The sequence below is a fragment of the Astyanax mexicanus genome, chromosome 1 (genome assembly GCF_023375975.1).
Source record: "Astyanax mexicanus isolate ESR-SI-001 chromosome 1, AstMex3_surface, whole genome shotgun sequence".
NCBI classification, from domain to species: Eukaryota; Metazoa; Chordata; class Actinopteri; order Characiformes; family Acestrorhamphidae; genus Astyanax; species Astyanax mexicanus.
The window spans coordinates 69,786,569-69,812,397 of record NC_064408.1 but is presented as its reverse complement, the minus strand read 5'-3'; the positions used below and the strand labels follow the sequence as shown (position 1 = coordinate 69,812,397).

The 25,829-nt window shown below is 36.3% G+C and overlaps 1 protein-coding gene across 3 annotated transcripts in view; it reads left to right on the top strand.

Moving 5' to 3' along the window:
• The window catches only part of rtn1b (reticulon 1b), a 65,965-nt gene extending 53,233 nt beyond the window's left edge, over positions 1-12,732 (top strand). For all 3 annotated transcript variants that reach the window (XM_007256671.4, XM_022663950.2, XM_007256672.4), the window contains 6 exons: positions 9,006-9,213; positions 10,102-10,240; positions 10,449-10,518; positions 10,638-10,684; positions 11,507-11,565; positions 11,663-12,732. In XM_007256671.4, the coding sequence (XP_007256733.3) occupies positions 9,006-9,213; positions 10,102-10,240; positions 10,449-10,518; positions 10,638-10,684; positions 11,507-11,565; positions 11,663-11,705 (566 nt within the window). In that variant the 3' untranslated portion in view covers positions 11,706-12,732. The remainder of the gene's footprint in view (positions 1-9,005; positions 9,214-10,101; positions 10,241-10,448; positions 10,519-10,637; positions 10,685-11,506; positions 11,566-11,662) is intronic.
• Positions 12,733-25,829: the final 13,097 nt, after the last annotated feature.

Here is a 25,829-nt window from a genome sequence, read left to right as displayed (position 1 = left end):
AAAATTTACAGAAGATCGAAGAAACCTTCTTGACTTACAATGGAAGGCAGTGTAAAAATATTAAAATTCTAGGTCATTTGATGAAATGTGAAGGACAGTGCACACCACCTGACAACTCCTTCCTAAAGTTTCCTCATGAAAGGTTTTATTCAGTCCCGCTAGCAATACCACAATATATATAAGCAATAAAGATTTATACTTGCAATCAGTTACCCTCATCAGTTAGTCCTATGTTCAGTGTATTTCGTATGATACACAGATCATTTTCACATTTTACTGGAACTTTTGCACAGCCCAGGGAATGTAGAACAGATCTGAGCAGATGGTGGAGAGAATTCAGACTAAAGTAAATGAGAGGATTTCGTTAAAACACCAAGTGAGTTTCTCCTCCAATCACCAGACAGAGAGGAGACAGAACATCAGGCACTCCACATTGCTGTGTTGCAGTAGACTCTGACTCGGATAAATCCACCCAATTCAGTTAAATGTAGATCTCCACTGGGAGAAGCTAACCTAGAATTCAAACGGAGGAACCCTCTAGTTGTATCCCGCCGAGGCAGAACAACTTGCACCAGCTCTAATGTTTGTCAGCACAGCGCCCCAAAACTGCAACACTAATTTAAACTCAAAGACCTTGATGAGGACAACTTTTATTATGACACTGGAGTGACTTTTATGCCCTGTGCCAATGGGAGAGCAAGGTAGGTCAGAATACAAGCTGTGAAGGTGCTATTTTTGAGAAGGTCCTTTACAGAAGATTGGAATGTTTGGCCATATTTCTTTCAGACATGATCAAAAGAGGAACTATTTATATGGATATTTCCTAAAAGCTCAGTATGTGGTGTACTGGTGTGGTGTAGTGGGTGTGGGTGCGGCAGATTGGAATTTTATTTGGTGCCTGGGCAAACGCAACCCTGGGCAGGATTCCTAATGCTACACACATTTACAAAATTTAACTGTAAGGTATTCTCGAAAAATATATCAACAAAAGAACATAAATGAAAATATTGATAGACTTTAGAACACAGATGCAATCAGAGTGTCTTTCAGCCCCCATGCTGATTTTCATACTATTCGTATCTAAAAACACATAGCTTAGTGCAACCCCAATTTTAAAAACATTGGGACACTGTGTAAAATAAGTTATTCACAATACAACATAGAACACACTCCGATTTTAAAAGTGACACACTTCAGCATTTCAGGAAAACATTTATTTATTTAGAACTTGATGACAGCAACACATTTTTAAAAAGTTGGGATGGGGAAACAAAAGGATGGTGCTATTAAAAAAGAAAAAACAGTCATTTGCAACTAAGTCAAATGAATGGACATAAAATGCGAAAAAAAAAAACTGTCAACATATTGCAGAACATTTTCAGAAAAATGTTTCACAACATGAAATTGTAAAAACCCACTATCTACAATTCATAATATCATCAAAATAGTTGGGCAATCTGGAGAAAACCCTGTGCACAAGTCAAGGCTGGTGATCTTCAGGTCCTCAAGAAGCACTACATTAAAAACAGCCATTATTGCGTACTAGAAATCAGTGCTTGGGCTCAGAAATATTTCTAAAAGTCTATAAACACTGTTCGCTGTGGAACTATATGTCATCATAATGTAAAAACACAACCATCTCTGGGCTCATTAAAAATGGATTGAGGCAAAATGGAAAGCTGTTCTGTAGATGTGGCTTTCAAATGTCCTTTCAGAGGTGTTGCTGCCATCAAGTTAAAAATGAGTTAATGATTTTTTCTTGTAATTATACATTTTCTCATTTTCAACATCTAATCTATGTTCTATATTTATCCGTGAATAAAATATGTGTCTCTGAAATCTGCAACTCATTGCATTCTGTTTTTATTTTCATTTATTTGCATTTTGCACATCTTTTTTGGAACAGGGGTTGTACATGCCATGCTGATTCATACAGCACTGAAGCTGCACTGTGTTTTCTTTAGTATGGCCCCAAGCTCTGAAAGACACAGCTTGTTTTTTTCTTATCGGACATAACTGATTCTTGTGTGCCGTGGTACTTGCCTTTGTTCCCAGTGTTCCTCTGCAGCTATAGGGAACTATAGGAAAATGTAAGTGTCTTCAGTCCCATAGAGGGCACCAAGCTCAAACCCCATGTGTGGCTGGAGTAGTGATTAAACTGGGCATTTAATTACAGGTGATGTAACCGACCTTGTTCTAATGGGTATTCGATTGCAGGATCGGCAGCTTCTGCACACTAACCATTAAACTAAAGTCCAGATATAGAGCTTGCAAGCAGAAGACTTGCTTAACAACTTTGTAGTATCCACTTTAGGTTTCATATCCTTCTATAAATACACTTTACAGGTCAGTTTCCCTAAACTATTCATTTTATTCTGTGTTATTCGGTTATTTCTGTATCTGATCATTTATGCTGTAAATACAAAATCTACTGCTACCAATATCATTACTCTAAGAAAACAATTATATTTGTATTTCTTTCCAATATTTTTCTACAGTAATTGGACAAATGACTGTATAAAACTTAGACACTGTGGTTCCATTGCTCTCTCTTCTGTAGAAATGGCATGCTGAGCTACACATAATTCTGCAACCAGTCAGCAGAGGCACTAGATCTATGGTGGCTTCAACTTAAAGCTACAGTTAAAGCAGGGACATTCTCATAAATGTGGGGGGCATCGGGTGCCAGGACTGAGAAATAGCTTCATAGAGACAGACAGATACTTTATTGATTCTAAAGGAAATTTAGCAAATGTTGCCCTGTATATGTTTTCTACTGTCATTGTTTTAAACACAAAGTATGCTCTTACACACTGCTTTTGGATAACTTTATGCCACCTCTGGTGCAAAAATTCAAGCAGTTCAGTTGGTTTGATGGCTTGTTATCATACATCTTCCTCTTGATTATAGGTTTTCAGTTTGGTAAAAATGAAAGAAACAAAATTTTAAGTGGTCCCTTTTATTTTCAGACCTATATTTAATGGTATTCTGTTATTTATTTTTCCTAACAAATTTTTAACAAAATACAAATTAAAGTGGCGTAAGAAAGAAAACATATTAAAAGGTCCATAAACTTTGCATAATATATATTTGTTGTTGCATGTTTTACCCAATATGTTTATTCAGCAGATTACCTTTTTTAATTTCATGTGCAAAGGTGTGTTCTCTATAAAGTTGTTTGAAAGTCAAAAAAAAGATTAAATTAACAATGTGCAATCAAAGACGAAGTGTTTTTGTTTTTTTCTTTTCTTTTGTTTGATGATTTGTGATATACTTGGTTTTCAGTTTAAAGCCCCAAATATTTTTTTCATTTTTTAAATTTAAGTTTCACTATTAGCTTTTGATTTAGTAACTTATTTTGCTATAGATGTGTAACCTGTTTACACACAATCTAGTTGCACTTTAAATGCTGTGTATTTTTTATGTTACTCTATCAATCTGTAGATTTGATATCTCAGCATGTGGTCTGGTCCTCTAAAGGAGCGTATCATCGCTGGCAGCTGAGCTGTACGGTTTGCTGAGTGTTCCTCCTCTACCCCTCTGTCTCCTGCCAAGGCTGTTGTCATTCAAATTGGTTGTGTGTAATTATGTTAGTCATGGGCTGAGTTATCTGGTGCTCTGTGGGAAGGGCTTGTATTTCCCCCTCTGCTTACAAGCAGAATTGGACTGGTCTGTATCTATAATGTGAAGCGGAGCTTCAGGCATCTATATCTACTTTGTGAAATTTTTGTGGCAAAGGCCTGTTGGTGTAGTGCATGTGTTGTGTAAACAATGTACTAGATGTGGTCGTATCCACAGTGACAACAGCTACTTTGACTCACTTGCTTTTTTTTTTGTTTTTCACTCTAGCAAGAAGGGTTCAGGGCGTAGTTGTGTGAATTTAGGCTCCTTTAATCGTTTAAAGATTCCTAAGCAATTAAAATAGTCTATACACATCATTGATTCGTATTCTGGCTTGTGAACAGCAGTGGTTGGCAATTTAGTGTACAGCATGCATGCAGACTTGTCGAAAATGCAGTACTGATAGATATTGATAACAGAGCTGCCAATATGTGTCCGAAAAGATGTGTAGGTTCTTCTTCAAACTAGACCACAAGATTTTAGTTTTAGATGAGGAAGTGGTGTTTAGAGAACCGACATCTATTATTTGTTTGATAAATTTACTATGAAGTCCAAACAGTATTAACAGCAATTGTAATGGTAAAGGTAAAGGTGATGGTAGAGATGAAGGTAATGGTAATGTTAAAGATAATGGCAATAATAATGGTAATGGTAGAAATGAAGGGAATTGTAATGGTAGAGATTAAGGTAATGGTTACGGTAAAGATAAAACAATGATACAGGTAAAGGTAGCGCAATAAATAAAAAAAGGAAGCCTAACTGTAATCGTAATAATGAACATTCAGAGTTATCTTTTTAGTGTTTTTAGGTTTTCATAATGCACTGATGAGTAAGAACACATACCATTGTCATTTTTTGGCCTTGGTGTTAGAGCGTGGCATTTCATAATGTGTGAAATAAGTGCAATTTTTTATAGGCTGCCTGTGCTATATTTTTGGTTTTGTTTTACCTTCAGGTCTTTCATGCAAGCATTCAGTAGAAAGAAAAAAATCTGTAGTCTGTACCAATACTCTGATTTTGTATAAAATAATAATGTAACAAAATAAATACCATAACACAAAAATAATCACCGTACTAAAGTGCTGAATATTTAGTGCATGAAAATGAAGGCTTCACGGTAAGTAGCAAAACAAATACAAAATAGGAAACCTATTACTATTGTCACAATATGGATTTTCCTATTGTTTCAAAATGCTGACAATCTTCTAGCACCTCTTTAACATCACCCCAGAATAAATGCTCATCATTCCTGGAGTTTTTGTAATTGCTCAGGATTAGAAGGTTCACGGCTGTAATCTCTAGGGACGTGATGCCACAGTGTTGACTGATTGGGAACAGCTGTAATGATAGCATTAGCATGTTAGCTCATCAGGCCACCACTCATTCCGTATTCCCCGTCCCTATATTTTCCTTTCCCATCCTCTATTCCCTTCCCCCTCACTTCATCAGCACCTCGTTACTTCGTCTGGCAGCCACATCTCTCTGTGTGACTGAGAGAGAGAGACAGAGAGCAAGAGAGAGAGAGAGAAAGAGAGCACGAGAGAGAGGGAGAGAAGTAAGGGGAGAGGGATGGAGAGCGGTCACTATGGCAACTGCATCAGCACTCACTCTGCTGCACCCACCTCCCTGGTTTCCGTGGCGACGGAGCACCATTCAGAGGAAAGCGTGCTCACCGACACATTTTCAGCAGAGACACACTTTAATGAGAAATGTTGTGAATGCTGGGGAAGCACTGGTGTCACTGGTGTTGATGGGGACATGTGCGAGGGTGGGGTGCTCACGTATGCTAAGAATGTACTTCATTGTTGTACTACAGGATAAAAATGCATATGATTGGACGAGAATTGGCCATAATTGCATTTAAGTGCATGCTGAAATGGCAACAGTTTATAAACTGTGATGAGGGATGTATGGAAGTCATTACTGGTTAATATATATTTATGCTGTCCTGTTTAAATAATACATGCTCCAGCCTTATCCACAGAGCTGCTACCCCCTACATAATGCATAATGGCATCTTTGCCACACCCTGTTGTGTGCACCCTCACAAAGGACCCAGACAAACCTGTGCAAACCCAGGTGGTTGCCATTGTGGGGGTTTCTGGAGCATTAGCTGCATTAGCCGCTAGCTTAGCATCGCCCAAAATAATGCTCCAGTTTTCAGCTGGCTAGCGACACATAGAAAATTGGCACAGATCTGTGTATATAATGATTATGAAATGCATGGTTAATAGCTGTGATTCAATCATGTTTTGTCCCTGAATGGTTAACAGTACTAACGGATTGTAAATGATCACAATATCCATTATGAAGTGGTCATGTTTTGCACTATTTTACCAAGTCATTGCTCCATAGGCATATGTGCTCTCACGGCTGCATGATGACATAATAGTAACAAAGACAAAGGGCAGCAGATTGGGATGGGGTGGGATACAACAAATTGATATGCAAATATGTGTGAAATGTAGACCCATATGGCAGGCTATTAATGTGCTGCATGTCCAGGCAGGCATGGTCCTTTCCTTTACTACATTGCTGGCCAGCATTTTTTTATTAATATATTTATTTTCATTCATTCAGTTTAAAAAGAAATGGTTTTGGTATGGTTTGGGAAAATTGCACAGTGACTTAAAAAATACAGTTCTGGAAAAAATTAAGAGACCACTTCAATTTCTAAATCAGTTTATCTGATTTTGCTATTTATAGGTATATGTTTGAGTAACATGGACATTGTTGCTTTATTCTATAAACTACGGACAATATTTCTCAAAAAACATAAATCAATATTTGGTGGAATAACCCTTGTATTTAATCACAGTTTTCATGCACCTTGGCATGTTCTCCTCCACCAGTCTCACACACTGCTTATGGATAACTTTATGCAACTCCTGGTGCAAAAATTCAATCAGTTCCACTTGTTTTGTGATCATCCATCTTTCTCTCTATCATATTTCTGAGGTTTTCAATTTGGTAAAATCAAAGAAATGCATAATTGAGCTGTACACATTTGAAGGCATGTGGAGAATAAATCAACAACAAACCATCAGTCTTTTTACAAGTCAAAACAAACTGAATTCTTTACTATCTTAAAAAATTCTAGATTATATATTTAAATAATATTAAAATTCATTTAAGAGGCATCTCCTTCTGCCACCTTCAGATCAAAGCACCCCAATGAAATGATCTTTAACTATGGGAGCCTCCAGTTCTGAGTACCTAGTGCCAGTCTGTTGCTATGGCCACCATGCTGCCCTTGGGTGAGGATTAGGCTCCACCAAGGGAGACTGTGGAATATGAGCAGAGGCCAGAAAGGGAGAGGCTTGAACAAAATGGAGAGACAGATGGAGGATGTAGGATGGAAACACAAAAGAAAGTAACCCCCTGCTCGCACTTTCACATATTCTCCACACTGACTCATGTTGTTTGCTTCACTTACGTAATGTTTTGCCTGTCAGTTTCTTTACCGTAGTTCTGGTACTGTGGTCATGACAGCTCTGACTCTCTGACAATTTGACGGTTACCCCTTACTATTTCTATTCTATGTTTATACTCTGGTTACAAGACCAGGAACCTCAGATTATAACAGGGAGGGGTGATTAGAATAAACAGCAAAAAAATTGCTCTTTAAGGGTAAGAAAATGTGAAAGGTGTTAACTACAATAAAAACAGACCCAGAGGAAACAGGATAGTACATGGTAGTGTTGTAGACTGCTCTCAAGACCATGAATGAGTGGTCTCTGTCTCGTCTCAAACTCAACCTTGTTTGGAATTGGTCTTGTCTCAGTCTCGGAGTAAGGTGGACTTGGAGACTGTGGACGAGAGCGGCCTTCTGAGGTGAACCTTTTTATATTGTTACTGAACATCAACAATTAATTTAAACAGACTGAATCAGTCCTTTCTCTGTGTGCCTTAAACCTTAGGGAACAATCTAGCTAACCTTAGCAACAAGCTAGCTAACACACTAGGTTACTGGTGAGAGAACTAAAGCTAGTGATGAGCTAGCTAACCTCAGCAAGGAGCTAGCTAACACAATATGTTACTGGGAGAGAACTAAAGCTAGCGACAAGCTAGCTAACCTTAGAAATGAGCTCAGAAATTTGTTTGCTGTTGGTTGTGAATCAAAATGTTCCTTTCCTTATTTTTTATAGGTTTTATAGTTTTTATTTTATTGTTATCTTAATTTTCATTATAAACAAATCGAAAGAGCTGCGACACTATTGTAAATAACATCAAACCAAAACTGCATTACCCTTTTGCAGAAACAGAGGGAGCTGTTGATGCTGTAGACTGTGGCCAGTGACATAATGAGGCTGAAGGTAGAGTAAGGTAGAGGTCCACAGTGAACGCATACACTAAACTATTTCTAAGTCTGGGTGCAGCCAAGCCAAGTGCCAAAAAACTTCAGAGGATCTCAAATTAATTTAAGAACTTTAACTGTCTTTATCATTTTTTTACCTCTTACTGCAGTAGTAAGGCAGTAATACTATCTGGTTATAATTGGTACCAGCCACTGCCCTTGGTGTATGTAATCACATGCTAAATGATGCTGGGTGATATGGCAAAAATATTATATCACATAATTTAAAGACATTTTCACAATACACAGTATTTATTGAGAATATGATATGATAAGAAAATGTATCACAATACGATATATATTTCGATATATTGCCTAGCTCTAAGCAAAAAAAAAAACAGAATTTGGTCTGTTTTAATAAGTGCTTTGTTTACACAACTTTTTTCGGAAAGTACTCAGCTTGTCTTAACAATCCTTTTAATTACATGATTTTTTTCAGTTGAGTGCTCCAAAAGGCACTTTGTTGTGCAGAGGAGTCAACTGCTTGCAAAAGCGTATGCCTCAATGTTTTAGTTTGTTTAGTTGGGTCAGGGGGTAGGGTTTGTGGATAAACCCTGTAAGAAAATGTCCAGGAGGAGGGCTCCACTTAATTATTTTATTTTATTAAATTATTGTTGAGTCAGAGCTGCCGTGACTCAATATGATACAAGAATTACAGTAAAGAAACTGACAGGCAAACATTATGTAAGTGCTGGAAATGAGTCAGTCTGCAGTATATCGTCACTGTCCTGTAAACACCTCATAGGGCAAACCCGTGTGAACTTTTAGTAAAAGTGAATGTCAAAAATATATTCCAAGTTGTTTTTTGGAACTGGTCAGCTTTTAGGATTTTTAATTTTATCTAAAATAGTTTGAGTGGCAAATATATGTAAAATTAAATTTGGGGATTACCATTTATTGTCACTTTTTTGTTTGTAGCTTTTGAGGTTTTTCACTTTTGAAAGATTAAGCATGAATTGATGGTTGGTGATTGACTGGTGATTTACTTACAAAGACACTCTCTCTCTCTTTCTCTTCCTCTCTGCAGCGATGGAGCTGTTGTACTGGCGGGACCTGAAGCAGACAGGGCTACTGTTTGGAAGTGTGTTGCTGTTGCTCTTCTCTCTGACTCAGTTTAGTGTGGTCAGTGTGGTGGCCTACCTGGCCCTGGCTGCCCTTTCAGCCACCATCAGCTTCAGAGTCTACAAATCTGTGCTGCAGGCTGTGCAGAAGACTGATGAGGGACACCCCTTTAAGTAAGACTAGTCTATTTTCTGCAGTTGTTATATTATATATCCTGTTGTTGTTTAGTTGTTTTTTTTTCAGTAAATTGAGCTTGGAGGGCTATTCAAAAACAGCTTTCAAGCATTTTTTTCTCCTCAATTTAGTCAGTTCCCAATTGCCCCACACTAATTTGAACTCAGTCAATTTGAAATCAGTGCTGGAACATCTACATCCTCAGTAATTGATGAATCAGTAATAAATGAATCTTTTGAGTCAGCTAACAGACACCTGCACTGCCTAATGCCAGCAATGTAAGGAGAGGAAGGAACATCCTACCAAATATTTAGCCTTCTTAGCTATACGTTCTTAGCATTACTAGAGTTTAGTTAGTTTAGAGTTTAGAGATTGAGTTCAATTCCAAAACACTGGAAAATGGGAATGAACACTGACAGGGATTAATCCTAATCTTAGACCATCTTTTCTTTTTTTCCAATAGAAACTCTTAGTTCTAGTTGCTGTGTAGTCCTAGACTAGATTTAATCCCTGTCTGGAAAACTGACCCCTAAGAGTCTAAGGTCAAGGTTACCTTGTAACAAAAATAATGTTCCAGGAATGTTCTTAAAACGTGTGACATAATAATCGTTTGCATCATAACATGATTAGACTGTTTCTCGGCTAGACAAATACTAACTTTCAATGTAACATTCTCAAAATTGAACAAGTGATGTTAAGGCAATGTACAAAAACATTTAAATATGTTAAATAAAAAGAACCTCCAGAAAACTTGACAGATGGAACATTTTAAGAACATTAACGGTAACATTCTACAAACCAGTAATTGTTAACTGGGATTTTACTGTGATATTACATGAATATATACTACAGTGAATGTGTTTCTGAAAGAAGCTGATTGTTTGCAGGTCATACCTGGAGGTGGAGATTTCACTGTCCCATGATCAGATGCAGAGGTATGCAGAGAACGTTCAGCGCTACATTAACAGCACTATGAGGGAGCTGCGCAGACTCTTTCTTGTGCAGGACCTGGTGGATTCACTAAAGGTAACCCCATCCCATTTCTGTCTACCTTTTTAAGAGAGCAACCCTTTAAAAAAACTTTTTGTCTGATTCTTTGTTCTGTAAAGCTGCTTTGTAACAATATCAGTTGTAAAATGCGCTATATAAATAAACTTTATTTGATTTCATTTCATTTAAAAAAATACTCATCAAGAAAGACTGCATTAGCTAACACTGGTGGTTTATTGCTTAGTTTGCAGTGCTCATGTGGCTGCTGACTTATGTAGGAGCACTCTTCAACGGCCTCACTCTTCTCATCATGGGTAAGACTTTAACTCTCATTAATCCCTTAATTTAATTCACTTAACCTAAGCAAACACTGGCCTTTTAAAAACATTACCATTGATTGGTGTAATTGATCACTTTTGCTTCTTTTCTGTAGCTGTGGTTTCCATGTTCTCAATGCCTGTGGTCTATGAGAAATACCAGGTAATGATCGCTACACTATTACTATATTACTGTAAATCACACAGTACACAGCACACATTTTTGACAATTTTAATTATATTGCATAATTTGAATACACATTTTTGAGGTACTGTTTTGGAGATTTTTCAATGGATAGCAACAATATGTTTTTTTGTTCTGTCCAGATAATGAGCTGAATGGAAGAGATGATACTCAGTCATTTGAGAGAAAAGGGCTTGCATTGTGTGATTTCAGGGACCAAAATGATCGTAATATTTGCAAAAATAAGAATGTTAGCCAGCTTCACTAACTATTAAAGTACTAGTAAAAAATATTTACTCCTATATAACTCCTATAAATAATTCAGGAAATGCTATGAATAATTAACAATAACAATTACTAGTACAGATTATTAGGTAACTGCTATAAAATGTTCAGTAACAGTTTCAGTACTTTCTGCAATTTATTCCGTAACTTGTTTAAACAATTGAGTAATTACAATATTTTTTTTCCAGTAACAACTACAAAATACTTTTACAACGGACTTAAAGGACTTACCATAAGTTATCCAGTATGTTCTACAAATTAAAGTAGTGGTTTCAGATTATTTAGTAACCTACATACTATGTTGTTGGAAGTGTTTAAAGGGTAAAAGTTAGTAAAGTTTGTGTTATTTTCTTCTTGTGCAAAGCTAAAAAATTAAAATAAAAAATAGGATACATTTTATTCTCATTTTATTTTCTAATAGTTCAAAGCTGACATGTCGTGCTTTGTGACTCCTCTAAAATGCTGTACAGACCTGCAATGTATAGATTAACCTTTTTTCTGTCTCTCCATCTCTAGGCACAGATTGACCAGTATTTGGGCCTAGTAAAGACTCATGTAAACTCAGTAGTGGGGAAGTAAGTTTTTTCAGCACTTTCTGTTAGCATCTTCATATTCTCTGCTCCAGAAATATCTGTTGTGTCTTACAGAGCACATGTGTGTTGTATTCTGCAGGATCCAGGAGAAGATTCCTGGGGCCAAGCGAAAGGCTGAGTAAAGCCTGAAGGGCAGCTGGAGAACACAAGGATGCCCTGACCTGCCTTTCCTTTATTATAGGGAAAGTTAGATGTTGGTCAGGGGGTTTCGCAACAACACACACACACAGATACACACACAGACACACAGATACACACACATACATAAACATACACACAAATGTACAAGTTACTGGAGCATAGTTCAACTTTGTGCACACTGTGGTGTCTAGAGCAACAGCCAAGCCGCTCAGGAGAAGTCCCACCCTCGCCCAGTAACCATAAAGTAAAAAAAAAAAAAAAACGCGCTGTCACTCAAGCACTACGCTCTAGTGAGGGGGGGAAAAAAACAACAAAATATAGGAGTAAGTTGAAACAAAAAAAAGACAAAAAAAAAAAATGTTTTTGTGTTGCTTCTTAAGTGCATGAAGTCAAGAGTCTTAAGCGCTGATGCATTTCTTCTTCTCTGGTTTCCTTTGTTCTTGGCTTTATCAGCTATGCTGAAGACATTTCTCTGTAGTGTGTGAAGAATCTCTTCAGCTTTAGTGCTCTCCTGTGATAGTCTCTTCTTCTTCAAGAAAAATAAAAAAGCAGCTTCTTTCGTCTCGGGGGCGTCGGGTGGGGCTTCTCTTCTCTCAGTATACCTGAAAACATATAAACTTCAATATTACTTAAATATCAGCTAGACGCGGTGGCCTGCCGAGGTTTACCTTCTTTGTGTGGCACAAGAGCAAATATTTAGCAATGTTCTGATTAGATATGGTAAACTAACTTGTAGTGTGTTTTTTTTATATATATGAATATATAACTCATTACGGGAACTACAGAGACTCATGGTTTTAGGTACTGTCGTCAATCTTCTTTTAAGCAAATTGCAATCGAACAAGAGAGACGGAGGAGGATGAAGCGTAAAGTGAACGGGTGCCAGCTTGGTGATTCTGTCCATCTTTGTACTATGTTGAGTGTAGTTCTTCTTAGCCATGGACTCTTAACTATTTGCACTTAAAATGTACTCATCACTGAATGCGGAAATAAATGTTCTTAAATGTACTTTGTGTAAGTGCTTTATTTCATTTATTTTTCTATGTGGTACATTTATCCAATGAATTTTTACAAATATTTTTGTCCCACTGAAACAGAAAAGTTAGTATAAGAACATGGATATGTTGCTGAGAAAGCACTGGCTCATATAGGGTCTGTAGAATGAACATAAACTGTTTATATGATGATGAGAACCTGAGGATTGAAAGCAGTGAAATACACACACACACACACAAACACACACATACACTACTTTACCAGGAACAGGTGGCACGGATGCGGATGCTGTGTTGTTCTAGGAGCTGCCAGACATAGCAGCGGAGCGATTTGTCCTTCAACCCACCAGGATTTCACAATCTCTCCAAAATTCTCCCTTCTTAGGAATTTAAAGAGACCTTTTTTGTTTTTCAATGGTACTGTACATTGAGGACAGTGGAGACTTGATTTGATTCCTTCATATCCAACCAAAGCTCATCTTCAACAAAGCTATCACACAAAAACCTTAAAAACATACAGTTTGACCTCTTACATCCACCACAATCAGCACATTGTGAGTGAAGTCTCTATACTAAGGAGATCAGAAGCTGATGAAGATGAAACCTTTAACCCTTTGATGCACAACGTATGCACACCCCCTCTAATGGGTCAAAAATGAACTGCATTCATTTTCAATGTAACTTCATGTATGGCTGAGGGTTTTTATAGCACAAATCTTCATATTTCTTTTCCTTTATTACTATCCTTTATTAACACACACACACAGTCTTTCAGGTTTTTAGGGTGGTTAAGTGGGCAGACACCATTGGTAGAGGGAGTTTGAACTAAGCATATTTAATATATTGTTATGAGTTATTCTTATTTTTAGTTAGCTATGTAGCGATCCCAGCTGAATAATGGTCAAAAACTCGATAACTGATGATTCATGGAGATTTATTGCCTTTAGCTCCAGAATTCACCGTAAGAGCTAGTTAAACCAAAACAACAAAAACAAGGGGTTTAAGTTACTATCAGTACAGATACAGTGCAAAACATAACACAGTATGTTTCAGGATAGAACAAATACATTAACAGTTCACAGTCCCAATAAAGAGAAACCAAATACAAGTCAGCTCCACTCAAATACCCATAAACAGTAGATATGTTCGCCCTTACACATTTTAAACGAGACCCAAAAGAAGAAAATGAACTTATACTTGAAAGACCTTATACTCTAAATTAACCTTATGAAATAAAGTTACCTTGTTCGCCAATCAGCTAGGGGCTATTTGTCCTTTTTGAGAGCCTTCCAGCAGCTGTCTGAACACAACTTTTCCCTCCAAAGTCTTTTTACCCAGCAGCAACATACGTGAGTGGAGAAGCAATACTTGTCAATATAAGAGTCTTTTCTTTTTCACATGAAAAATCCAAAATAAAAATAAAACAACTGAATTAAGATCTTAAATGAGTTACGAAAATAAATCACTCTTTAAGAATCCTTTACAAGCTACTGTGGTTAGCTAACTATAACTAAAAATAACTTTTGACTATAACTACTTAAGTACATGGAACAGTACAGAAAAGTAGATAGTTTAAGAAAAATCGGTATTGTGATGCAGCTGTATTCTTTTTCTTTAAAAAAGAATACTTATAAAAATACTGTAGTTAGTTAAATGTTGTTAGCTTAGCTAAGTACATTGGTAGGCCATTTAGCTACAGGGCGTTTTTGTGATAATGATATTCTTGGTGGCAATCACTGAAATATTTTATTAATTTAAAGAATAAACTTCTTAAACAGAAAATAAATAGTAAAGCTTTATATAGTACAACAGTTTCAAACATTCAGTAGAAACGAAATAATAATAATAATGAAAATAAAGCTTTACAGAAAAAAGCAAAACAAATACTTTTATTTTGTATTTGTTTTGCTTTTTCTGTAAAGCTTTATTATTTTTAATACACAGCTGTGTAACTCCACCCATCCCCATAGGTTTCAATGGCAAAACAGACAACTTTCAATCACGTTTTTTTCTAATATACTGTAATTCTACCTCCATTATTTAAATGCAACAGCTAGTGTAACCTCTGCTTATATTGTCAATTTTTTATATCCCCACAGAATTCGGTTTTTAAAACTTTATTCGGCTCTATTCAAAAAAGGTGTGGTTATGGTAAAAGGGCTGCTTATGGGCGGGACCAATAACAGACCGTCAGCTCCGCCCCGCTCTGCAGTCTGTGACCGCGAGGCAGCCCTCAGGGGCGGGGTTATTTAAATGAGTAGGCGGTCTCTCCACAGCCTTTCTCCCTCCTCTGGTCTCTACTGCGCAGACTCTGGTCTCTGAATCGCCAAAATGGCCGAAGATTTTGGCTTCATTTTCATTGAATGAATGGGAACGGCGACACGGCGTCCATCTTTATATACAGTCTATGATTTACACAATCTATGTATAAAAGTCAGAATATTGGTAATTTACTGTTATTTACACAATCTAGAAAGGTTTGGACAAAAGCGTTTCTACTGAATGTTTTAAACTGTTGTACTATATAAAGCTTTACTATTTATTTTCTGTTTAAGAAGTTTATTCTTTAAATTAATAAAATATTTCAGTGATTGCCACCAAGAATATCATTATCACAAAAACACCCTGTAGTTAAATGGCCTACCAATGTACTTAGCTAAGCTAACAACAATATTTAACTAACTAGTAGATTTAGATAACTAAAATAGAATGTTACACTCTTGTGTGTAAAACTGATGTAAAAAAAATAGTAAATAAAAAAAACTTCTTCATAAAGTAATAAAGGACAAATAAAAATAAAGATTTGTGCTAAAGAAAAACTAGGGTCATTTTTTACCCATTTGTGCATTGGAGGGGTAGTGATACAAAAAGGGCTTTTATTCAAAAAGTTTTTAAAAAAAAAAGGTAAAATAAAATAAAATAAGGATGTACAATGATACAAAAACAAGTTAATTGAAGAATACCTTAAATGCTGAATGATTAAATTAATTTATTGCAAAGATATAGAAAATTAAAACATTTCTGACCCATGTTGAGCATCTAAGGGTTAAGAACCTGTCAGACACAAATGCTAATTTTTTCCAAAAGCAGGCTTCTGTACTGTACTGAGTCCCTCAGTTCTTAAATACACCAACACAGTCAGAAACTATTTAATGTATCTTTTACTGTCATTATACTAATAAGGTACAACAATGTGATATCTGTTCTCAAAAATATTCCACCTTAGAAAGCCAGGGCCAGAGATAAGTGTCAGCCATGCTACAGAACCCCTGGAGCAGAGAGGTTAAGGACCTTGCTGCTCTGGAGGGCTCAGCAGTGTCAGCTCAGCAGACCTGGGAATCAAGCCCACAGCTCTGTGATCAATAACCCAATAACACTGCTTCACTTAGCCCCACCCAGTTTCAGGATGTCCCTGCTCAAACCAAAGGTAGCAATTAACATTTCAGCTATGTATATTCAAGTATATACGATTAGGAAACTCACAGGCCTTCCAGGCATCATTTAAGAACCACAATGCAGACATACTAATGATTTCAGTTCTGATTGTGATGTGCAGTTTTTAACACTGTTCACAGGCCACCTTCCCAAAAGCACCTTATAGTTGTATCATCTTAGCTAGTGGATGTAGTGTTCAGTGAGGTGCTTTCTTGAAACCCAGCTGCTTATGCTAGAATGCAGGTTTTAACACAGGCCCTGCCTCAGCCTCGGGCTGAATCATAGGGTTGAGCTTTGGTTTCCCTCTGCTGGTGGAGAAAGAGAGCAGCAAGATGAGGGATAAGATTGGCACCACTGATATGTGATAGAAAAGGGCGTGGCAGGTGAGGGGCTGAATAAGGTCAGTAAAAGTCCAAATGAAAAGCATAGTTGAGGGAAAGCAGCATTAAGTGTGAAAGTAGCTGAATCAAATAATCATGTGCCGTTTCAAGAGGGACTGAAGTGTATCTTCGGTCACCAGTGGTCCAGTTACTACTCCTTACTTTTTATCAGAAGATTTAGCCCACTCTGCATACTTTACTATACTGTACGTACTGCAGGGGTACCAGAACACGGCCGAGTTCCTACCTCCTAATAGTGCTGCAAATTATTGAAATAATCATTCACTTTGTAATACGAGCTTCACATTTGACACAAATGACCTTCTATGCCTACTTTTTCCAAAAAGCATGTTAGCCACGCAAAAAAAATATATATATATAGCCACTATTTTACAAGATGGCTATCTTTCTATGTGTCCGTTTTCCTTGTGTGAGGATGATACATTTTCCGATCCAAAAATATGTATACAAACATACATCGCATCATAAAACTGAAAATCTGGAGTTGAAACAGTGTCGATATGAATAGAGAAGAACCTTTTACCACATAAATACTGCATGTCTAAGATCAAAGAAATACATTATATAGATAAGATATATCCAGTAAATTCTGTAATTTTAACCTTTGTGCACTTACTTTTCCAGTGTGATGCAGCTAACAGATTTTGGTTGAAATTGGCGTTACAACTTTTTTTTTCCCATGAATGTTAACTACACTTTTACACTAAAGATATAATTTGTTATTATTACCACACATTGAATACACCTTTAGAATATATTGTAAACTTTTATATTCTACTAGCAAAATAATTGATTTACAAACACAAAACTAAGCTTTTCCATCTATGAAATTGATTTAATTCGCTTCTCCAAGCAAAATCAATACAAAAAAATATGAATATGATTTGTTTTACAGTGATGATAGATCGTATATCGCTAGCCTTTCTAAATTAATGTATTATTGTTTTTATTTGTAATTTTTTATCTGTCATATTATTATATGTTGTCTAATTCTGTGAAATGTCCTGTTCCATGAGCATGTTGGATCCATAAATAATTAAGTCTGTACCAACCAACGATTTGAATATTGTTATTTGTCTAACGTTATTTGCATACTTGTTTGTTGAATACATAAAAAAAAGAAACAGTGGCGAAATTTTGGGGTGTGGGACTAGTTATGCAGTAAAGACAATGACCATGATACTAATAATATTAACACACATAGTGCTGTAGTTGCATATATAGCCAGCATACTGGATAATTTTAGCGGCCGGTGAATTTGTCATGCCACATTACACATAATATAATGCCCAGATCACCACAATATGTCTAGCCATTAATAATAATCCCTCGATCTTTGGTCCACCCATTCCTGGGACTTGTGAGCGCCTGATTTAAACACACATACTAACATTTGGTAAATTACACTCATAAAATATCTTACTCTCTAACACTAACATCGGATGAAAATCACCTGAACGCATGCCTCTTGAAAAAAACATAGATGGGAGGAGGGAATCAACCATAACATTAAAGACATCAATGCGTGCCCTGAAGCAACTCAAAGTCCCATACAACTCAGAAAGCAGCAACACAATGAAAATCACATAAAAAATTGTGTGGCATTACAGTTCTAGGCTTAAGGACAGCTGAGCTTTAGACACAGACAGGCAAAAGCAAAGCCTGACTGATATATGTGACAGATGGATCTTCTGATGCACATTAGAACAAGAAGAGAAGAGCACAGTGCTCGTTTTTAGGACATGAGGTCTCTGTCCCTTTTTCCATTTTAATGCTATCAGAGTGGAAATCCTGTAGAGGGAGCCAAACACTGTGCACTGTGTTGCACACAGGCCTATTCAGTGTTTCTCATCACATCAAGAGTAATAATAGGGAGAAGGACTGAACTGTTAATGATAAAGAATTATATATTATGCACTACTAACTCTTTGCAGCCATGTTAAAAGATTACATCAACTCAGGAACTCAGGAAATGGATCCAGGAAATGATGACTTGAGAGACTTGTTCATGCAGCTTCCCTTAATCCTGGCACAGCATGAATGTGGCATGTGGAGCATTTATGTAAAGGTCTGACTGCATTGCAAGAGTAAAGCATTTGTTGGGCCGCCAGGGACTGATCTTAAATGATCAGCAGCTCTGAATCTCAGCACCTCCCCAACACTTCTCAATAGTATTATTCTAATATTCTAATATATTCTAATATTCTTTATTAGAAGATAAAGAATATAGTTGTGTTATTTCCTATGAAGATTATACAAGCTAAACTGTATTTGTAAATGAATGCTGATGTAAGCAGTAATCAGTTTATATTAATGCAGCTGCATTATGTAATACCCTCTTCCCCAAACTCACTCCAACTTCCCCCCCAAAAAACCTTTTAAAGTACTCTAGAAATCTAAGAATTATAATTAAATAAGTTCTCACTTTATGTAATGGTTGGACCTGCCTACAGGGACTATGTCAGGACTCCCTTGCCCTAGATTGGAGGGGTGCCTGAATATTATTGTGTTATAAGTCAAAACTCCCCCAGGTATTGGAAATAAGTGGGAGAACAAACAGAACAGAACAAAATCTGATTTGCAGAATAATGTAAATAATGTTATTATTATTATTATTATTATTATTATTATTATTATTGTTGTTGTTGTTGTTGTTGTTGTTGTTGCATCACTGTAACAAGTCTGGCTAATAAAAACTGTACTGCTTAAGGAGAGCAGGATGATGAAGCAATAATTAAGGTTTGAAATTTAGTGTAAATGTGAGTACTGCCCCCCAGTGTAAGACTCAGGCTATTACACAAACGTCCCAAACCATTACTGTCCCAGCACTGCTGCCCTGCCACTGGCAATGACATCACCCTCTTCAGCAAACAGACTGACAACCATAATTAGAGTGAGAGACTGTGATGGTGTGTGTGTGTGTGTGTGTGTGTGTGGGTGTGTGTGTGTTTAGTAGAGAGAAAGAGAGAGAGACAGAGAGAGAGAGAGTCATACAGCACACTGAATGATGACTGGAGATTAACTGCACTGGCTGTGTCCACAGTTCTCTCACATGTAGACACTATACACTGAAGCATCAACATTCCTGAAAAGATTCCTTTTACATATATTCACAGTGAGGCACCGTCTACAAAAGTGTCATGTGTTAGCTATACTATATCACATGCATGTATGTGTAATCTCACCATAATTTGTTTTAACACAAATGTTATGTTAATAATGTAGGCATGCATACCTTGTTTTTACTGTAAATATAATAATAACTATTAAAATTCACTATTCATATTCAAGTAGACCAAAAAATCAAATGCAGTAGTAAAAGTATAAACAAAAAATGCATTTTTAAAACTTTCTCCTTCTTACAGACATTAGGACACTTAAGGATTAGTTGATACACAGGGACTGCTTGTGTTTTGTGGCCTTTGTAATATTACTCCAAATGCAGTTGATCAGTCAATACATGTTTGGTGTCTAAATTAAAGATATGTACCATATGTACCATATGATGTCAAATTAATTGTTTTTTTTTTTTCATGTTTCTAGAGAACAGTTTGATATACAGTCTCAGAAACCACATAAATCAAGATTATTTAACAACGCAACACAGTTTGAGGCAAGTGTGAGGAGAAAAAGGCATAAAGTTAGCACAATGCTAACTGTTGGGGTAAGCAATAATTGCTTTGAAAATTCTGCATATTCTTACTTATGTCATATTTGGGTGACACTTAGTAAATCAGATGCTTCCTCAGCTAGTCCTTTAATATTAATGATTAATGAATATTATACCACCTGCAATGTGATTGGCTGAGAGATGGTCTATGAGTGCCTTTATCAGCCAGTAATGCACTGTAACAATACATACAAAACAATACATATTGTTGAAATATACTAGTATGTGCAATTTGTTTTGTCTTTCAATTGTTCATGACATAAAACACTTCTTCAGTATACAGTATATAATACTGAAAGACCTCGGCCTGGCGTATTTTTCTCTAACTGGACCAAACTGAGTTCTAATTAAATACCCCTGATATATTGTTTTAAATAAACCTGTCACAATAATTACATTATTAACCTATCATAAAATAAATGGAAACACCCTGAACTTATCGAGTCTATTAATGTGAATCTGTATGTTAACTTTGTTTAAAAGTGCTATATTTATTCTATTTGATTTTATTTATATTAGATTTAGGCCTGCCTGTCATGATAATTACATGAATGACAAATCATACAATATATGAAGAAATGTTTGCTGAACTTGGCCAAAATATCAGCTTTAAAAAAAACCCCAAAAAAAACAGCAGTTTATTTTATTTAACATTATTACTGTATCAGACTTTATTATGTTTTGGGTAAAACTGATGGGGGAAGTTGCCAATGCTTTTTGTCTCCTGGGGGTTGCCGTAGTTTGGAGGTAGGGTTGTTGTTTTGGGTGCGAGCGAGGGTTTTTTTTTTTTTTTTTTTTTGCTTGCTGAGGATTTCTGATCAGGTGGAGTAAAGTGGAATATTTTGGACTCTTGTCTCGGTTGTTTCTCTTTAATTCCTCCAAGTAACACCGCTCGGTTACATTACTGTTAGCAGGCCCGGAGTGGCTAATCGGGAGATTCGGGAGGATTCCCGATGGGCCGGCTCGAGTTTGGGCCGGTTGGACGGAAAAAAAATAATTTATCCGTCACTTATCCTTATTCTTGCATTCATTTCCATTCAACTACGTACGCATTCTCTATTCGTCTGACAGCACAGCCCCTACTTCACAGTAGATTAGATGGGTTTAACCATCTGAGGGAATTCTCCTCTCCCAAATGTTTGAGTTGGTAGCATCCACCAGTGGTGTTTTCTGAAGTGATAAAATTAAATACAGCAACAGAATAGCACGAAGCGCTATTCTCCTTTTTACCCTCCATCGTCTGGATGGAGGGTAAAAAGAGGCCAGGCTGAGACGAAAAGGCCAGATTAAAAAAAAAGAAAGAAGATGGAAGAAGAAGAAGCTGCCAAATGTTTAAAATTAACAAGCGTGTTTTCCAGAGGACAGACTCCAGCTGCAGCCGGTAAACAGAGATATGGAAATAATCTCGAATCGTCAGCTATTGGGCAACGTTTGCAATGTCGATTTAGCCTAGTTTATTTTGTAGAGCCCAATACACATCATTAACCTCTTAACACGCCCTGGCCCGCCGGTGGGCCAGAAATATGTTATAGTTAATAACTTGCTGTGTTTATGAATAATTATGGACACCAAATATGCCATTTTAATAAACATTAAGGGCGAAATATGCCTTGTTTATTAGAATAAAGGTTCATAATTTTGAATCTGGTAAAGCGTTATATTCTGTCTTTAAGCTACTGCTTTGAGGATTCACTATTTCGTTTTGATCTTTTTGAATTCGTTAAATTATATTTTACTTTTAGCATTTTGAGCTTAGTTTAGTTGGTTATTTTCCTATTTTATATCTATTTGTCTGTTTTTATTAAATGTTGTTATTAGCTTATTAGCTTCTAGCTTGTTAGCATACAGAACGTCTTTTAAATGAATGTTGATTTATTCATTTAATAGCTGTATCTAATTATTTTAAGACAGACAGACACTGTGTGATTTTTAATCGGGTGCTGAGAGCTCATCCGCATGTTTGAATGGTTTGTCCTGTAGAAAAACGCACCTGATTTATATGCTGATACTGTAGTCTGACTGGCAGGCTGAGAGACCGAACGTCATGCAGCCCCAAAGCAGTAGAATTAGCGCCAGATCCCCGCGAGCCGCGCACCTATTAATCCACCTGCACCTGCACCTGCATCTTTAAAAGCCCGGATGAGCACGTCACTTTCCTCGGCCGGTCGGGCTCCAGGAAATAGTCTGTGATGTAGTCATCTGTATTTTAATACTATTTTAATTTTATATAAAGCTGTGGCATGATAATCACCATATAGCTAATTAACCAAGTCTTATTGTTAACGAAACTTCTCCTTATCTGAAACGGCAAATAAAAGAAAAACTAAAACGAACTGAAATTACAGATTGAATACCCTAATTTTCGTGTTTTTTTATTTATTTATAATTGATTTATATAAATGTGGTATATCATGATATATATCGTTATTGTGATACAAAAAAAAAAAGATTTTTCCCATATCGCCCAGCACTACTTCTAAGTAATATTAATTCATAAAATTATTTGTTTTACCTTTTAAATCTTTATCTGATTTAAATTTGAATGAAACATGTTTAAGTGAAGGGTGTTCTGTTAACTTACCAACATATACTTGTACTTATATGCAATAAAAAGGTATTGTAAGATCTAGGTGCTGTTTTATTTATTCTAATTCCTGCTCCAAAATGGGCTGGATTTGGGCATGAAACTCCCGGGCTGAAAAAGGGGCCCATTCTGGCCCTGTCTGTTAGTATGTTTTATAAAGGCAGTATCTTAATTTATTTTTCTGGTGCGCACCATCTGTATTCTCATCTTTTCTCGCTTTATTCTCCGACTGCAGCTTCTCACCACCTGCTTCGCCTGTGTGGCTCCGCACTCTTTCATCTACACAGTTCTGATTGGCAAAGGAGAGCGTTTTTTTTTTACAGCACACGTTATTGGTTAGTAAGTTTACTGCGCTGTAAAGCACGTAAACCGTAAAGACAATAAACGTTCCGCCGCTTTAAATAAAGGCTGTCAGAATTAAATCCTTCTTCTTCAGAACAACGCCTGGGTCCAGATCCGGACTGCGGTCCGCCTATTAGTGACCCCTGCAATACATATTTTTGAAATATACTAGTATGTGCAATTTGTTTTGTCTTTCAGTTGTTGATGACATAAAACACTGACAGAAGTACTAGACTTCTTCAGTATACAGTATATAATACTGAATCATAACACAAGTTAAAAATGGCGACGGTCCGGACCTCGGCCTGGCGTATTTTTCTCTAACTGGACCGAACTGAATTCTATAAAATACCCCTGCTGTAGAAGATCAGTCCAGATCATACCAGTGCACTGATTTATGCTGGACTTTACTTCAGACACATTAGCTAGATGTAAAGTATCAAGCTGCTCATGTCAGACTGTGACTACTGTACAAAAAAACAACAACAAGAATACCAAAAGATGGACTTCAGCCATGTGTGTGTGTGCGTGTGTGTAATTTGGAAAATAAAAAAACTGGCCTGACCAAAGCATCACGCTGGAAAGTGTCTTCTGTTTATTGCTAATTAAAAATTGCATATTAGGAAGTGCAGTATGGTTTTGCAAATGGAAAACAGTGGAGAATAGTCATTTTAGTACATTTCAGTTATTTTGTTTCTTTGCCAGGGTTTTAGTCAATGTCTAACACTGACATCAAGTGGATGTAAGGGGAATAGCAGACCTGAGACATTATCAGAATATTGTGCCCTGTGGCCCTTACAAATATCAAAAATAATTACTTAAGGAAAATTAGCATGCAATGAAAACGTGGTTGATTTAGAGGTGCAGCAAACGATTTTAATTATTCATAGTGACATTGTTTATTTTAATTTCCATGATATTTGACCAAATTTTGCATTGACAAGATGCAATGTAAGTATGGAGACAATATGACAAATATTAGGTGAGTTAAATATTATTAATTAATGAACATTTAGTACGTGTCTTCAGTCGCTTAAAAAACATAAAAAAGTGTGAAGGTTGTGATTTCACTGGGATGTCTTTATGGGGTGAGTTTTCCCAGATGTGCACATGAAATTCTCATACACTTTTAAATAAATTATTTTGATATCCTGAGAGCTGTGAATTCTTAGACATGGTTTAATAAATGATATTTTTATGAATATAGCTAAATTAATAAATACAATACCTAAATTATTACAAAGCATTACAAAAGAAATATATTATTTAAATCCAGTGTTGCATTAATGTTTATGACCACTGCACAATGCCTTCTCCAGCACATGTTTTATTATTATTAATAATAATAATAATAATAATTATTATTATTATTTTTATTATTATTATATATACAATAGTAATAATATATTATAATATTATATAGTATTATTATCATCGGTATTATTAACAAGATTATTATTAGTAGTAGTAGCAGTAGGAGTAGAAGTAGTAGGAGTAATATATAAGGCTATAAACTATATATCTTACTAAAAAAATTATTTATATCTTCCATTAAAAAAAACATACTGGACTTTAGTGACGTTAAAGCGCGTGGCGTCACAATAGAGTTTTTTAAGGCTATAAACTATTTTCATCTGAATATTATAGTTATATCTTTTATAATAACAATAAATAATGTTATTTTTAATATTATCATTGTCATTATTAGTAATAATATTATTGGTAAAAAGCATACGGGGCTTTTAGCCGCGGGAGCGCGCACGGTGTATAAGATTCGATTTATTTGTTTTTATTTAAACTGTTTCTGAGCTTTACGCCACAGCAGCAGTTTTTCCGCTCCTGAGAGAGATTTCCTCTTCTACTACTGACTCACCGCCTGATTAATCCTTTATACTGTTTAATTATCTACATTATCTTTTAATTATTCTGTAATTGTTGTGTTTTCTGTGTTGTTGTTGTTGTTTTTTTGTTGTGTTTTTTTTTTCTTTTTTAGGTAACCGGATCGTTGTGAGGACCGACGCCCCGCGGTCGGACATGGACTGTCGGCGGACTTTCAGCGTCCATCCACCTGAGGTCAGTAAGCTCGAAATTTCCCGCGTTTTAGACCAAATTCATCATCAGGAACTAAACTGAATAAAACTGAATAAAAGTCAGAAATAAAGATGGAGATGGATCAGCATGAATTAAAGTGAGTCTCTGTTCTGCAGGCGGAGTCTGGAGCTCCAGAGGCTTCACCTCCTCGCACTCCGCCTCTTTCTGTGAGTCTCTATTAAACTGCTACACCTCTATCAGACCCAGTATAACCTCACTTTAACTCTTTCAGAATCGCTTATAGAATTCAGCTCAATTTATTACTATCAGAACCACAGATTTACTGATATGGATGAATTATAAACCATTAAACCTAAACGGGTTGTTATTGAGTTGTGATAGTTCAGCTGCAGGGTCAGCGGTTTATCTCAGTAACGAGTGTGCACTAAGTGGAGCTGACTAGTGTAACACATTATTTAGCATTTACTTTATTTAATAACGCTAGCAGACTGTGTAATTGTCCCTACTTGGGTTTATACAGGTCGGTTTATGTGCTCAAACATCATCAAATAAGCTCATAAAATATCTACTGGGCTGTTCAAAACATCAGTGTTAGCAGGGTCATACCCAGCTTTAAAAATTACATT